This window comes from Xyrauchen texanus, chromosome 36 (genome assembly GCF_025860055.1).
Source record: "Xyrauchen texanus isolate HMW12.3.18 chromosome 36, RBS_HiC_50CHRs, whole genome shotgun sequence".
In the NCBI taxonomy this organism is placed as follows: domain Eukaryota; kingdom Metazoa; phylum Chordata; class Actinopteri; order Cypriniformes; family Catostomidae; genus Xyrauchen; species Xyrauchen texanus.
In genome coordinates this window covers 3,549,457-3,562,650 of record NC_068311.1, presented here as the reverse complement: position 1 = coordinate 3,562,650, position 13,194 = coordinate 3,549,457, and the positions used below count along the sequence as shown (strand labels likewise).

General features: G+C 38.6%; 2 protein-coding genes across 2 annotated transcripts; both read right to left on the bottom strand.

The window, feature by feature from the left end:
• Window positions 1–891: 891 nt before the first annotated feature.
• On the bottom strand, window positions 892–1,855 carry LOC127629461 (oocyte zinc finger protein XlCOF19-like). The gene has a single exon (XM_052106564.1). The coding sequence runs from the start codon at window positions 1,853–1,855 to the stop codon at window positions 923–925; it is 933 nt and encodes a 310-aa protein (XP_051962524.1). The 3' UTR covers window positions 892–922.
• Window positions 1,856–7,948: 6,093 nt separating this feature from the next.
• Window positions 7,949–12,722, bottom strand: LOC127629603 (gastrula zinc finger protein XlCGF52.1-like). Its single transcript, XM_052106724.1, has 3 exons — window positions 12,618–12,722; window positions 10,554–10,796; window positions 7,949–10,283 (listed from the first exon to the last, which is right to left on the bottom strand). The coding sequence occupies exons 2-3, from the start codon at window positions 10,645–10,647 to the stop codon at window positions 9,277–9,279; spliced, it is 1,101 nt and encodes a 366-aa protein (XP_051962684.1). The 5' UTR covers window positions 10,648–10,796; window positions 12,618–12,722; the 3' UTR covers window positions 7,949–9,276.
• Window positions 12,723–13,194: the final 472 nt, after the last annotated feature.

Here is a 13,194-nt window from a genome sequence, read left to right as displayed (position 1 = left end):
CAAACAACATTTGCTAACACCCCTCAGACTCATCACACCCTTTCGCACTCTCTGCACAGCCAAACAAACACACCCCTCCCTTCAGTGCTCCTTCAGAAGCTCCACCACCAATTTCATGCACACGTATTGTCAAGGCAATGACACTAACAACTGGGCTAGCTGACCAAAAGTCAAATATGGCAGTATCCGGTGCATCTGCTGCCTAAGGGCAAGTTAGCTTCAATAAGTGGAAGCGATTTGTATCGCTATGAAAATTCAGGTGGCATATCCTGTGCACAAACCGCCCCCTGTTGCTGGTTGGCTTGAATAGTGTTGTGTGGATCAGTCTGATCCACTTTGTTTATCTTCCAATATACACAGCCAGGGCAGTCTACAAACAACAGATGTTTTTCAGCGCACACATTGAATGGACAGCAGGCAGACCATGAAGAGATATTCACAGAATTTGACAAAATGTGTATTGGATTAACATAACACACTCAACCATAAGAATGGGGAAAAATGTGATCGCGACCGTGGCATGACTGTTGGTGCCAGATGGGCTGGTTTGAGTATTTCTGCAACTGCTGATCTCCTGGGATTTTCACAGGCAATTGTCTCTAGCGTTACTCAGAATGGTGCCAAAAATATCCAGTGAGGGGCAGTTCTGTGGACGGAAACACCTTGTTGATTAAAGAGGTCAATGGAGAATGGCCAGACTGGTTCGAGCTGACAGAAAGGGTACGGTAACTCAGATAACCGCTCTGTACAATTGTAGTGAGCAGAATAGCATCTCAGAATGCACAAATGTCAAACCTTGAGGCCAACGGGCACTTTATTAAGACCATAATGGTCCCAATAATGTGCTCAGTGAGTGTAATAGCACTTTGCTGTGTACTTGCAGGACGACGATAAATGTTTGACGCAGAACTATAAATCCGCCTCAAGTCTTCTCATTTGTATGAATTTTCAGGTGTCTTTTTAGAAGTGACATTGTTGTAAAATGTTTACCGCACTGATCGCAGTTAAATGGTCTTTCACCAGAGTGATAGCGAATATGGGATTTGAGAGATGTTTTATCAGAGAAACTCTTTCCACACTGAGGGCAAGTGTAAGGCTTCTCTCCAGTGTGAATTCTCGTGTGTCTATTAAGTTGTGATTGAAATCTGTAACTCTTTCCACACTGCTGACATAAGAAAGGTTTCTCTCCAGTGTGAATTCTCAAGTGCTTCTTAAGATTACTTGTACATGCAAAACTCTTTCCACACTCATGGCACTTGTAAGGTTTCACTCCAGTGTGAATTCGGAGGTGCATTTTCAATTGGCTGGCTGTAGTGAAGCTCTTCTCACACTCAGAGCATATATGATCTCTGACACCAGCGTGTCTTTTCTGATGATCTTTCAAATGTTCCAGTCGTAAAAAACCATTTCCACAAACAGAACACACATGAGGCCTCTCATTTGTATGAATTTTCAGGTGTGTTTTTAGAAGAGACATTGTTGAAAAATGTTTACTGCACTGATCGCAGTTAAATGGCTTTTCACTTGAGTGAAGACGAATATGATATTTGAGATACGTTTTATCAATGAAACTCTTTCCACACTGCTGACATGTGAGAGGTTTCTCTCCAGTGTGAATGCTTAAATGCTTCTTAAGGTTGTATTTACGTTTGAAAGTCTTTCCACACTGAGGGCAAGTGATAGAGGTTTCAGCTTCTGTATTTTGAGTTCTCTCTTGTGAGAAATTAATTTCAGTCTGTGAGCAGCTAAAATCGTTTTCTTCTGTTTTGAAGTCATGATGACGTTTCTCCTCCAGTTCATTCAGCTCTTGACTCTCCTCTTTCACTTCAATCAGATCTAAAATAAACACATTCATGTTTAATTAACAATTCACGAGGGTCAAATGTGAAAATAAAAGTGAATCCTGATTTAATAGCAGGTGGTGAAGTATCTGATGATCTTAGCAGGTTAATTCAGTCATTCTCAATCATGAAGACAACTGCAATAACATCTTATAATCTGTTATTTCACAGTTCCTCTGATTTTCTAACTACAGACACTAAATCTGGTGATGTTTTGTTACATTAATATTCCTCAGGAGTAAATAATGAAGGATCAAGAATGGACACCAACCAATTTGTTGCTCAGTATCTTCATGTTTTATGTCGTATGGCTCTAGATAACTCATGTCTTCTCTCTCTTCTTTAACAAACTCCATCTTTTCCATATTATATCTCACAGATTTCAGTTGTTACACCTGGAGATCTTCCTGCTGGTCTGAAGAACTTCTCTTGTAGGATGATGGGAATATTCACAGAATTTATTGGTGAATTGTTGTGGGAGTGGCTTCAATGAAAGTGTGAATTGTAACAGAGCCCCAAAGGACCAGATCTGCCAAAAAAAAATTAATTAACTTTAAATATTTTTTTCATTATCTCAATGTTATCCTCACAATTTTAATATTTTTAATCTTATCTGTATTTTATATTCTTACATTAATTTAAATGTAACACTGACTACCAACCCTGGAGTCAAGAGTTTGAATCCAGGGTGTGCTGAGTGACTCCAGCTAGGTCTCCTAAGCAACCAGTGGGTTGCTTGGGGCAGTGGTGGCTCAGTGGTTGAGGCTCAGGGTTACTGACCAGAAGGTCGGGGGTTCAAGCCCCAGCACCACCAAGATGCCACTGTTGGGCCCTTGAGCAAGGCACTTAACTCCAGGTTGCTCCGGGGGGGATTGTCCCTGTAATAAGTGCTTTGGATAAAAGCGTCTGCCAAATGCATAAATGTAAATGTAACCAAATTGGCCTGGTTGCTAGGGAGGGTAGAGTCACAAGCGTAAACCTCCTCGTGGTCGCTATAATTGTGATTCTCGCTCTCAGTGGGGCACGTGGCGTGTTGTGTGTGGAAGCCTCCCCATGCGCTATGTCTCCGCAGTAACTGGCTCAACAAGTCACGTGATAAAATGCTCGGATTGACATCTCAGAACTGAGATTAACTGAGATTCATCCTCCGCCACCTGGACTGAGGAAAGTCACTATGCCACGAGGACTTAAGAGCGCTTTGGGAATTTGGTATTCTAAATTGGGGAGAAAAAAATTATATACTTAGAATGAAAGTCCCCTTAATAATGTATGGTAAAGTGGCAGCACTAAACTGCAGTGGAAAAGAAAGCTCAGAAAAATCAAGCGAGCAGAGTCCAACCGTAACGTGCAGTGGAACTTGGGTGGGATTATAGGCTGATCGTCATAGTTGCGCCGCCGTGACATCATCTTAAACGCTACTAGCTCATTGTGCTGCATTAAGCAGTTGTTGCATGGTGATTTTACACAAGTGTAGCAGTTAAATTGGCCTGGTTGTTTTAGAAGCTTTCCAGTAGCTGGTCAACTAAATAAAGTGAAGCTTTCAAGCAGAGTATAGAGTTAACATAACGTGGCCGTGTCCAGGGCACTCTCCTTCCCATTGCTCGCCGGTCTTTTGCCATAGATGGCGTCCATTTGGTCGAACCACTTGCACTTTCTGCAATTAATCAAGATGGACTTCAAAGACTTTGGTCATTAATCTTACAGTTCAAACACAATCGATGTTTAATCACTGACCCTTAACACTTAGTTTAATAATTTTAAACCATGATTTTACCTATACATAATTAATATTTACATTACATTCATAATGTTAGCCAGAGGGGAACTGGCCCCCACAGTGAGTCTGGTTTCTCCCAAGGTTATTTTTCTCCATTAATCTACATCTTATGGAGTTTTGTGTTCCTTGCCACAGTCAGCCTACAGCTTGCTCACTGGGGTTATTAATACAATTATCATTTAATTATTTTTAAACACTATTAAAAATCGTATTTTATCTAAATTACACAATGATGATTAATCGACTTTATAAACATTACAGTTTTATCGTCTGTTATTGCTGATATTCTGTAAAGCTGCTTTGAAACTATGTGTGTTGTGAAAGGCGCTATACAAATAAAATTGACTTGACTTGACTTTCTTCTGTTTGAACAACTCCGGCTGTTGTGGTCCTTGATGGTTCTGTAGTCACTTTTAAGTTGGTAGGTCCTGTGGAACCCATGTGCGGCCAACAGCTGAGACAATTCCAGAAAGATTTTCGCGACGTTTCCTTCGTCGCTAACGAGAGGAACGTATGCACCTTGTTTATTGACCATGGCGTGATTTTGCGCATAGCCATTTCTTTTTAAAATTCGAAAGTCACGTGAACAAATGATACTGCTATCGCTGTTGCTAACTTTAAAACTAGCAGGTTGATGTCCCGTGTCACAAATCCACTGACGCTGGTAGTGACGATTCTCTCTGACCAATCAGTGATCTGCAGGGTTTTGACATCACATTTAGTATCGGCTAACTTGAAAACTCGACCGAGGTGATACTAAAAAAGTACCAGGTACTCTCCACAGTGGAAAACCCCAAAATGCGAGCAGAGTCGATTCGAGTTGTACCATGCAGTGGAAAAGCCCCATAAGTCTCCAGTGGTTAAATCCATGTCTTCAGAAGCGATATTAAAAATGTGGGTGAGAATCAGATATATTTTTAAAGGTCCCTTTAATTGGTATTAACAAGCAAACAGCAGTATACTACCATATGAAATGATCACCATTTGATATCTTTTTAAAAATCTGTTATCACTTCTGAATAAGTTGATTAAGTTAAGCATTTGAAAAACAATATTAGCAAACAAAAGACTAAAACACCTAAAAACATCAAACACAACACGTCTCAATATTAGGCTTTCATTGAGTGGCTGACTGAAGTATTTAGTGAAGGAAAATAACCTTAATCACTATAAAATTAAACAACAGTGATGAATCATGGAATCAATTCCATGCGTCGTTGCGTAGTTAAATGTGTCAGCGCTCAATTCATAACCCAACGCAAGCACGCACTCCATTCTCTGCGTTGCCGCAAGGGGCGCTACAGCGGATTGTCTGTTTTCAGTCAACAACTGTCAAGGCGGAGCAGCTATTGGAAGGGAGTCTTGCCGAACAAACATATTTACTACCCCTCATCCCCTCTCCATTCGAATAAAACAACAATTGAAAATGCTTGGCAAGAAATTGCAGCTTCCCTAAATTCTGATAAAGACACTGCATAGAGAAAATGGAAACAATGATGGACCGATTTGTCTGAGCCATGAAGAAATGGAAAGGCGTCAGAAGCGGAGATGCTGCAACTAGTTATAAATACCTAGTCATTTTGGATATGTTGGGATGGCTTTTTGACTTCATAAAACGGAGTCAAATTTCTGTGATTCGGTTTCATGGTGCCTAAAAAAAACTCTACTGCCCCCTTGTGGTGTGAGGTTTGTAACCGCAAGAGCAACGCAAAATCACATTTTAAGTATGTACAATGGGACCAAGCGTAGGTAAAGCGCTCACGTAAATGCGTTAAGTATGTTTCAGCCTCAGTCTATCCCTCACAACCTCGTTTAATTCTCATTAAAAATCTAAGTTGACGTTGCTGTGATTAAGGTCCATGGGTTGTACAGTTGTTTTAAGTGTTTTTGGATTGTTCCACTGATGAAACATTAAATAATATCTTATTTTTTATTATTCAGTAAACAAAAAACTACAGATAACATGAGTTGTGGGAAATTATAAGTGATCTATTAGAGACGGAATAGGAGAAATTGGAAACGTCCAACGGTCAAAAGATGTAGAAAGATCTCCCGCCTTACAGATAAAACAGCCAATCAACTTTTAGAAACAGGCATCGCCTGTCAATCAACTCGAAAGCACGCATGCGCATTAGCTATACAAGCAGGGTAAATTTGGTTTTTTTTTACGCTATCTGAGGTAAATAATCACAATTTATGATACCAGTGTTGTCATATTTGACTGATTATTTGATATTAATCTTGACCAACCGTTTTGGAGATTTCTGTCTTTCCCCATTCAAGTAGATTGGAGCTGCACTTGTATGCCTCTTGTTTACATAGAAAAATAGCTGCCCGGGAGCGTTCCCAAGATGCCGCCGAGTGGACTGACTTGCTCAAAAGACTGTATCATATCTTAAGCAAAAAAACATACAAACGGTTTATATGCAAGAAATGTCACAGTCACACAAGCAATTGTGTGGTTTCGTATATCAGCCGTAGGTACTAATCATTTGAGTCTTGAGTGACAAAAACAAAGAAACGGAGCGACTCAAAAAGGGCGAGTTCCAATCGAAAGTGATCATCCCTATACCCTACTCACTATGGAGGGCATAGCGCTTGATGTTGGCACTCTGACGGGAGCATGGTATTGCTGTATGAATGTACCCCTTGCTAACTGTCTTGTTGAAGCTCCTTCGTGAAATAAATCAATAATATTTTCTTACTTTCGTTTGGAAAGATACTTCGAATCAGTCGAGCATACAGTCCTCTTCAAAGGCGCAAAAATGCTGTTTGAAAAACGCCCATTAAAGCGTCCTCTCATCCAATCAGAATCAAGGACTAGAACTCGCTGTTTTATAACAAACAATAAACGTATTTGGAGTCTTGCACATTAAGATTCAATATAAAATTTGAGCTTCATAGTACATGATGTTAATGTAACATATTGAAGCAAAACCAGCACAAATCACAACTCAAATGAGACTGCATAGATATGGTATGACACAAATAACTTTACTACAGCAGTCTTTTAGTCTCTAAAAATCACATGCAAAAAAAAAAAAAAACTTCTAATCATATTTCAAACCACCTTACAATTGTGGTTTGGATTAGGCTCGGATTTTATGTGTTTTTGTCCTGTTCAGACAACAAAAATCTACACCGATTTGAGTCAGATCGTAAAAATAATAATAATCAAAAAAAATATTTTCTGCCTTTGTGAACATAGATGAAAATTTTCGAAACTGTGTGACGCAACGGAAGCTTTGTTTGCTAAAATCACTTGACAGGTCAGTTTGACGTGCTCCGAAGCATTGGTTAGCAACAACAGATTCAGAAAGGTTTCAGTAGTGGTAAATGGATAGTTCACCGGTGGATACATCGAATTTACTGACTCATTTAATTCACTCCTTGCTGTTATAGAGCACTCGTTGCCAAGTGAACGATTTCAGATTAGAAACAGATTTAGGAATTTTTATACTATAAATTCTCCTCCCTGCCCACTAGGTGGCAATATGCATGAAGAATGTGAATCGACAAATAAAATACAAATTAAAGAATTGAAAGTTAATTAATTGTCGATTTAATTGTCATTTAACTTAACATGAGATCAAATGAAACTAATGATGGCATGTGAGAGCAGCACAAACCGTCCAGATACACTCAAAACTTCTCAAACAGCTCAATGTGATGTAGATAGCAAAATATTAAAATAAAAAAAAAATAGAAAATAAGTAAACACAGAAGCAGTGTTGTCTTGAAATGGCGACACATTGGAGCAAAACTTGCATGTCAGAGCATTAAAAGGAAACACTCCAGCGCTATATCATTAATGCATCCTTTATTTGTATTTATTTATTTATATCCTCTATTCTCCCAATTTGGAATGCCCAATTCCCACTACTAAGTAGGTCCTCGTGGTGGCACGGTTACTCACCTCAATCTGGGAGGTGAGCGGAGGTGCCTCTGCTTCTGAGATCTTCAATCCGCGCATCTTATCACGTGACTCGCTGTGCATGACACCACGGAGACTCCCAGCATGTGGAGGCTCCTGGTACTCTCCACGATCCACGCACAGCTTACCACACGTACCATTGAGAGCAAGAACCACTAATTGCGACCACAAGGAGGTTACCCCCATGTGACTCTACCCTCCCTAGCAACCGGCCCAATTTGGTTGCTTAGGAGACCTGGCTGGAGTCACTCAGCTCACCCTGGATTCTAACTCGCGACACCAGGGGTGGTAGTCAGTGTCAATACTCGCTGAGGTACCCAGGCCCCCCCAATGCATCCTTTATTAAAGTTCAAATAATTAGTGCATGGGAATACAGAGCAACATAAATAACTTTATTTCCATTAAAGGATTAGTTAACTTAAAAATGAAAATTCAGTCATTGTTTACTCACACCTGTGTTGTTATAACCCTATATGACTTTCTTTCTTTTTGAAAAAATTTTGTGCTCAGTGATGTCATAATATGGCCGTTTTTGGTGACCACCTCTTTAAGCTTCAAAAGAATGCAGAAGTATAATTCAGAACTCTAACAAATGATTCCATGAGACTCGTGATTGTATTAAAAGCATACGATAAGGTTTGGTGAGAAACAAACCAAAATCAAATGTATTATTTAAAGTGAAACTTTTCAATGACCATTGATCTCCTGTGTGCGTTCATGAGCCCGAAAGCAACAGTTCATGCAGCGACATTGGGGCATTCAAGTGAAAAATTGTTCATCTTAAAACAGGTCCACCACAGTAATAGTGACAGAACACAACACAGCTGCACACAGAGAAAATAACTTACTAAACATGTCTGAAGAGTTTGTAGTTGAAGAGGGGTTTACAAGTTTACATACACTTTGATAGTATTTGGTAGCATTGCCTTTAAATTGTTTAACTTGGGTCAAACATTTTGGGTAGCCTTCCACAATCTTCTCAAAAGAAGTTGCTGGAATTTTGGCGCATTCCTCCAGACAGAACTGGTGTAACTGAGTCAGGTTTGTAGGCCTCCTTGCTCGCAGAGGCTTTTTCAGTTCTGCCCACAAATTTTCAATCGGATTGAGGTCAAGGCTTTGTGATGGCCACTCCAATACCTTGACCTTGTCGTCATTAAGCCATATTGCCACAACTTTGGAGGTATGCTTGGGGTCATTGTCCATTTGGAAGACCCATTTTCGACCGAGCTTTAACTTCCTGGCTGATGTCTTTTGATGTTGCTTCAATATATCCACATAATTTTCCTTCCTCATGATGCCATTTATTTTGTGAAGTGCACCAGTCCCTCCTGCAGCAAAGCACCCCCACAACATGATGCTGCCAACCCCCATGCTTCACGGTTGGGATGGTGTTCTTCGGCTTGCAAGCCTCACCCTTTTTCCTCCAAACATAACAATGGTCATTATGGACAAACAGTTAAATTTTTGTTTCATTAGACCAGAGGACATTCCTCCAAAAAGTAAGATCTTTGTCCCCATGTGCACTTGCAAATGGCTGCGTGGTCCCATTGTGTTTATACTTGCACACTATTGTTTGTACAGATAAACGTGGTACCTTAGGGTGTTGGAAATTGCTCCCAAGGATGAACCAGAATTATTTTAGCTTATTGCGTTTCGCGGCTGCCTGGTTCTTACGATGGCCAGTCCACCCTAGATCAGCCCCAAAGAGCATTGGCCCATTCACACTATGGGCAAGTGTAAGGCTTCTCTCTAGTGTGAATTTTAATGTGTCTATTAAGTTGTGATTGAAATCTGTAACTCTTTCCACACTGCCGACATGTGAAAGGTTTCTCTCCATTGTGAATTTTCAAGTGCTTCTTAAGATTACTTTTACGTGCAAAATTCTTTCCACATTGAAGGCACTTGTAAGGCTTCACTCCAGTGTGAATCCTCAAGTGCTTCTGAAGATTACTTTTGCATGCAAATCTTTTTTCACACTCATGGCACTTGTAAGGTTTCTCTCCAGTGTGAATTCTCTGGTGCCTTTTCAATTGGCTGGCTGTAGTGAAGCTCCTCTCACACTCAGAGCATATATGATCTCTGACACCAGCGTGTCTTTTCTGATGATCTTTCAAAGTTTCCATTCGTGAAAAACTATTTCCACAAAAAGAACACACATGAGGCCTCACATTTGTGTGAATTTTCAGGTGTGTTTTTAGAAGAGATGATCTTGAAAAATGTTTACCGCACTGATCACAGTTAAATGGCTTTTCAGTTGAGTGACAGCCAATATGATAATTCAGATATGTTTTACCAATGAAACTCTTTCCACATTGAGGACAGGTGTAAGGTTTCTCTCCGGTGTGAATTTTCAAGTGTTGTTTAAAATTTGATTTAAACGTGAAATTCTTTCCACACTGCTGACATGTGTGAGGTTTCTCCCCGGTGTGAATTCTTAAATGCATCTGAAGGTGATCTTTACGTGTGAATGTCTTTTCACAATGATGGCAGGTGTGAGGTTTCTCACCAGTGTGAATTTTTGAATGCTTCTTAAGGTTAACTTTACCTTTGAAAGTCTTTCCACACTGAGGGCAGGTGAAAGAGTTTTCAGCTTCTGTATTTTGTGTTCTCACTTGTGAGAAATTAATTTCAGTCTGTGAGCAGCTAAAATCGTTTTCTTCCGTTTTGAAATGATGATGTTTCTCCTCCAGTTCATTCAGCTCTTGACTCTCCTCTTTCACTTCAATCAGATCTAAAATAAACACATTAAATTATAAAAAATCAATTCACGAGGGTCAAATGTGAAAATAAAAAGTGAATCCTGATTTAATAGCAGTAGGTGAAGTATCTGATGATCTTAGCAGGTTAATTCAGTCATTCTCAATCATGAAGACAACTGCACTAAATCTTATAATCTGTTGCTCTATTGTCTGTTATAACTACAGACACTAAATCTGGAGAAGTTTTGTTACATGAATGTTCCTCAGCAGTCAATAATGAAGAATCAAGAATGGACACCAACCTATTTCTTCCTCAGTATCTTCATGCTTTATGTTGTATGGCTCTAAATAACTCATGTCTTCTTTCTCTTCTTTAACAAACTCCATCTTCACCATATTATATCACACAGATTTCAGTTCTTCCTGCTGGTCTGAAGAACTTCTCTTGTAGGATGATGGGAATATTCACAGTATTTATTGGTGAATTGTTGTGGGAGTGGCTTCAATGAAGTTGTGAACTGTGACAGAGCACCAAAGGACCAGATCTGCCAAAATAAATAAATACATTTTAAATATTTTGTTCATTATCTCAATTTTATTCTCACAATTTTTATATTTTTTAACATTTATTTCTGTATTTTATATTCTTACATGTATTTAAGAACATACTTAAAAGCCCCAACATTAACATATGGATAAAGAAATGCTTATTTGTGAAGAAACTACAAATAAAGACTGTCTGTTTAATTTCATTCATACATTAAACTGTTTGCCTCTGTTATTTTAAGCTGTTGTTCCCTGTTGTCGCCTAATTCATTATGATGTCTAAGGTCTTCTGTAAATTGTCACATTAAGCACATTTAAAAGAATAGTTCACCCCAAAATAAAACTTCTCTCATCATTTACTCAACCTCATGCATTCCCAGATGTGTACGACTTTCTTTCTTCTGCTGAACAAAAACGAAGACTTTAAGTAGAACATTTCAGCTCAATAGGTCCATATAATGCAAGTGAATGGTGACCACAATTTTGAAGGTCCAAAAAAAAAGCATATAAAGGCAGCATAATAGTAATCCATACGACTCCAGTGGTGTAATCCATGTCTTCTGATGCAATGTTTGGTTGAGAAATTATTATAAAATCTCCACTTTCACAATCTTCTTCTTTTGCTTTAAGCGACTCGCATTCTTCGTGCATATCGCCACCTACTGGGTGGGAAAGTGAATTTATAGAAAGAGAAAAAAAAGGACTTAAAGGTGCTGCAAGCGATTTTAGCCGGTCAGGTCTGGTGGAAGATCAAGACGTTGATTTAGCCATGCCCCCTCTTTTCAAACCCTGCACTCAAAAGTCAAGCACACACACACATACACACTAAAGAATGTTGTATTGGACAGGGTTCCCTGATAATTTCGCTGTCAGACTTGGAGCACTTTGCGGTAGCCGGACACCATACCGGCACTTACACAAGCATTTTAAAGGCTGCCCTTTGAACGCACAACAAGTCTTCTGATTGGCTAAACATGCAATCTGAATGCATGTTTGATGTACGATGATGTACGATGATTTATAGTAAAAAAAATACTTAAATATGGATCTTTTTCACAACAAATGCGATCGTTTTGCTTTAGAAGACTTTAATTTAACCAGTGTCGTATGAATTTAAGTCATATGGATGATGTTTATGCTGACTGTCTGTGCTTTTTGGAACTTCAAAATGTCTGATCACCATCCACTTGCATTATAAGGACCTACTGAGCTGAGACATTCTTCTTTTTTCCTTCAAATGTGTTCTGCTGATGAAAGAAAGTCATAAACACATCTGGAATGGCATGAGTAAACGATGAAAGAATTGTAATATTTGGGTGAATTATCCCTTTAAGCAAAAAATATACAAGCTTTTTTTATAGGTTATAAATATCACAATCTCACAAGTGTGTTGTTCTATATATCAGCCATAGATACCAGGCTGCAGGTTTTTAAAAAGTAAATAAATTAAATCACTTTGTCACATAAGCATTGAACACAACTCGCTCTCTGCACAGCTCACATATTCTGAGTTTTGTTCGTAAAATAATCAGTATTATTTAATGAATCTTTACATTCTCGTTCACTTCAGTTGTTTCGGTGGTGAACGACTCTTTGTTTTTAACGAAACATTTGAATCTTGAGTGAGTTATAAAAACAAAGATACGGAGTGACACAAAAAGGGCGAGTACCAATCGAAAATTATCATCCATATACCCTACTCACTATGAAGGGCAGAGCTCCTGATGTGGGCACTCTGAAGGGAGCAAAGTATTGCTGTATACATGTACGCTTTGCTAACAGTCTTGTTGAAGCTCCTTCGTGGAAAAAAACATTCTTACCTTCATTTGGATGGAGAGACAGTTCGAGTGGCGTCACCGCCCCGCAGTTACTTCAAGGGCGCGAAAATATCGTTTGGAAAACACCCAAAGAAAGCGTCCTCGCCGAGGACCGGAACTAACTTTTTTTTTTTCCAGAAGACAATATATATTATAAAAGTCGTTTGAGTCCCAGACTACAAATGTTTTTAATGTACCCTATTTAAGCAAGAACTAGCACATATTACAGTTTGACGGAGTTTTGATTTTTTGATATTACAAACCACAGCAGTCTTGTAGTCTCTATAAAATAATTAATTAAAAAATTATATATATATATATAATTTTTTTAATTATTTATTTTAATAGAGTACACACACACATATACATATATATATATATATATATATATATATATATATAATCAATTTCAATATATATATATATATATATATATAATACAAAAATATAATATAATAACACAAGTTTTCTGAACTAATAGTGGCCTCCTCTTAATTCCCTTTGATGAACAAATACAAACTTCAATGCTACAATTAATTTGACCACATTTTATACCCACATACTTGTAAGAATTGGACTT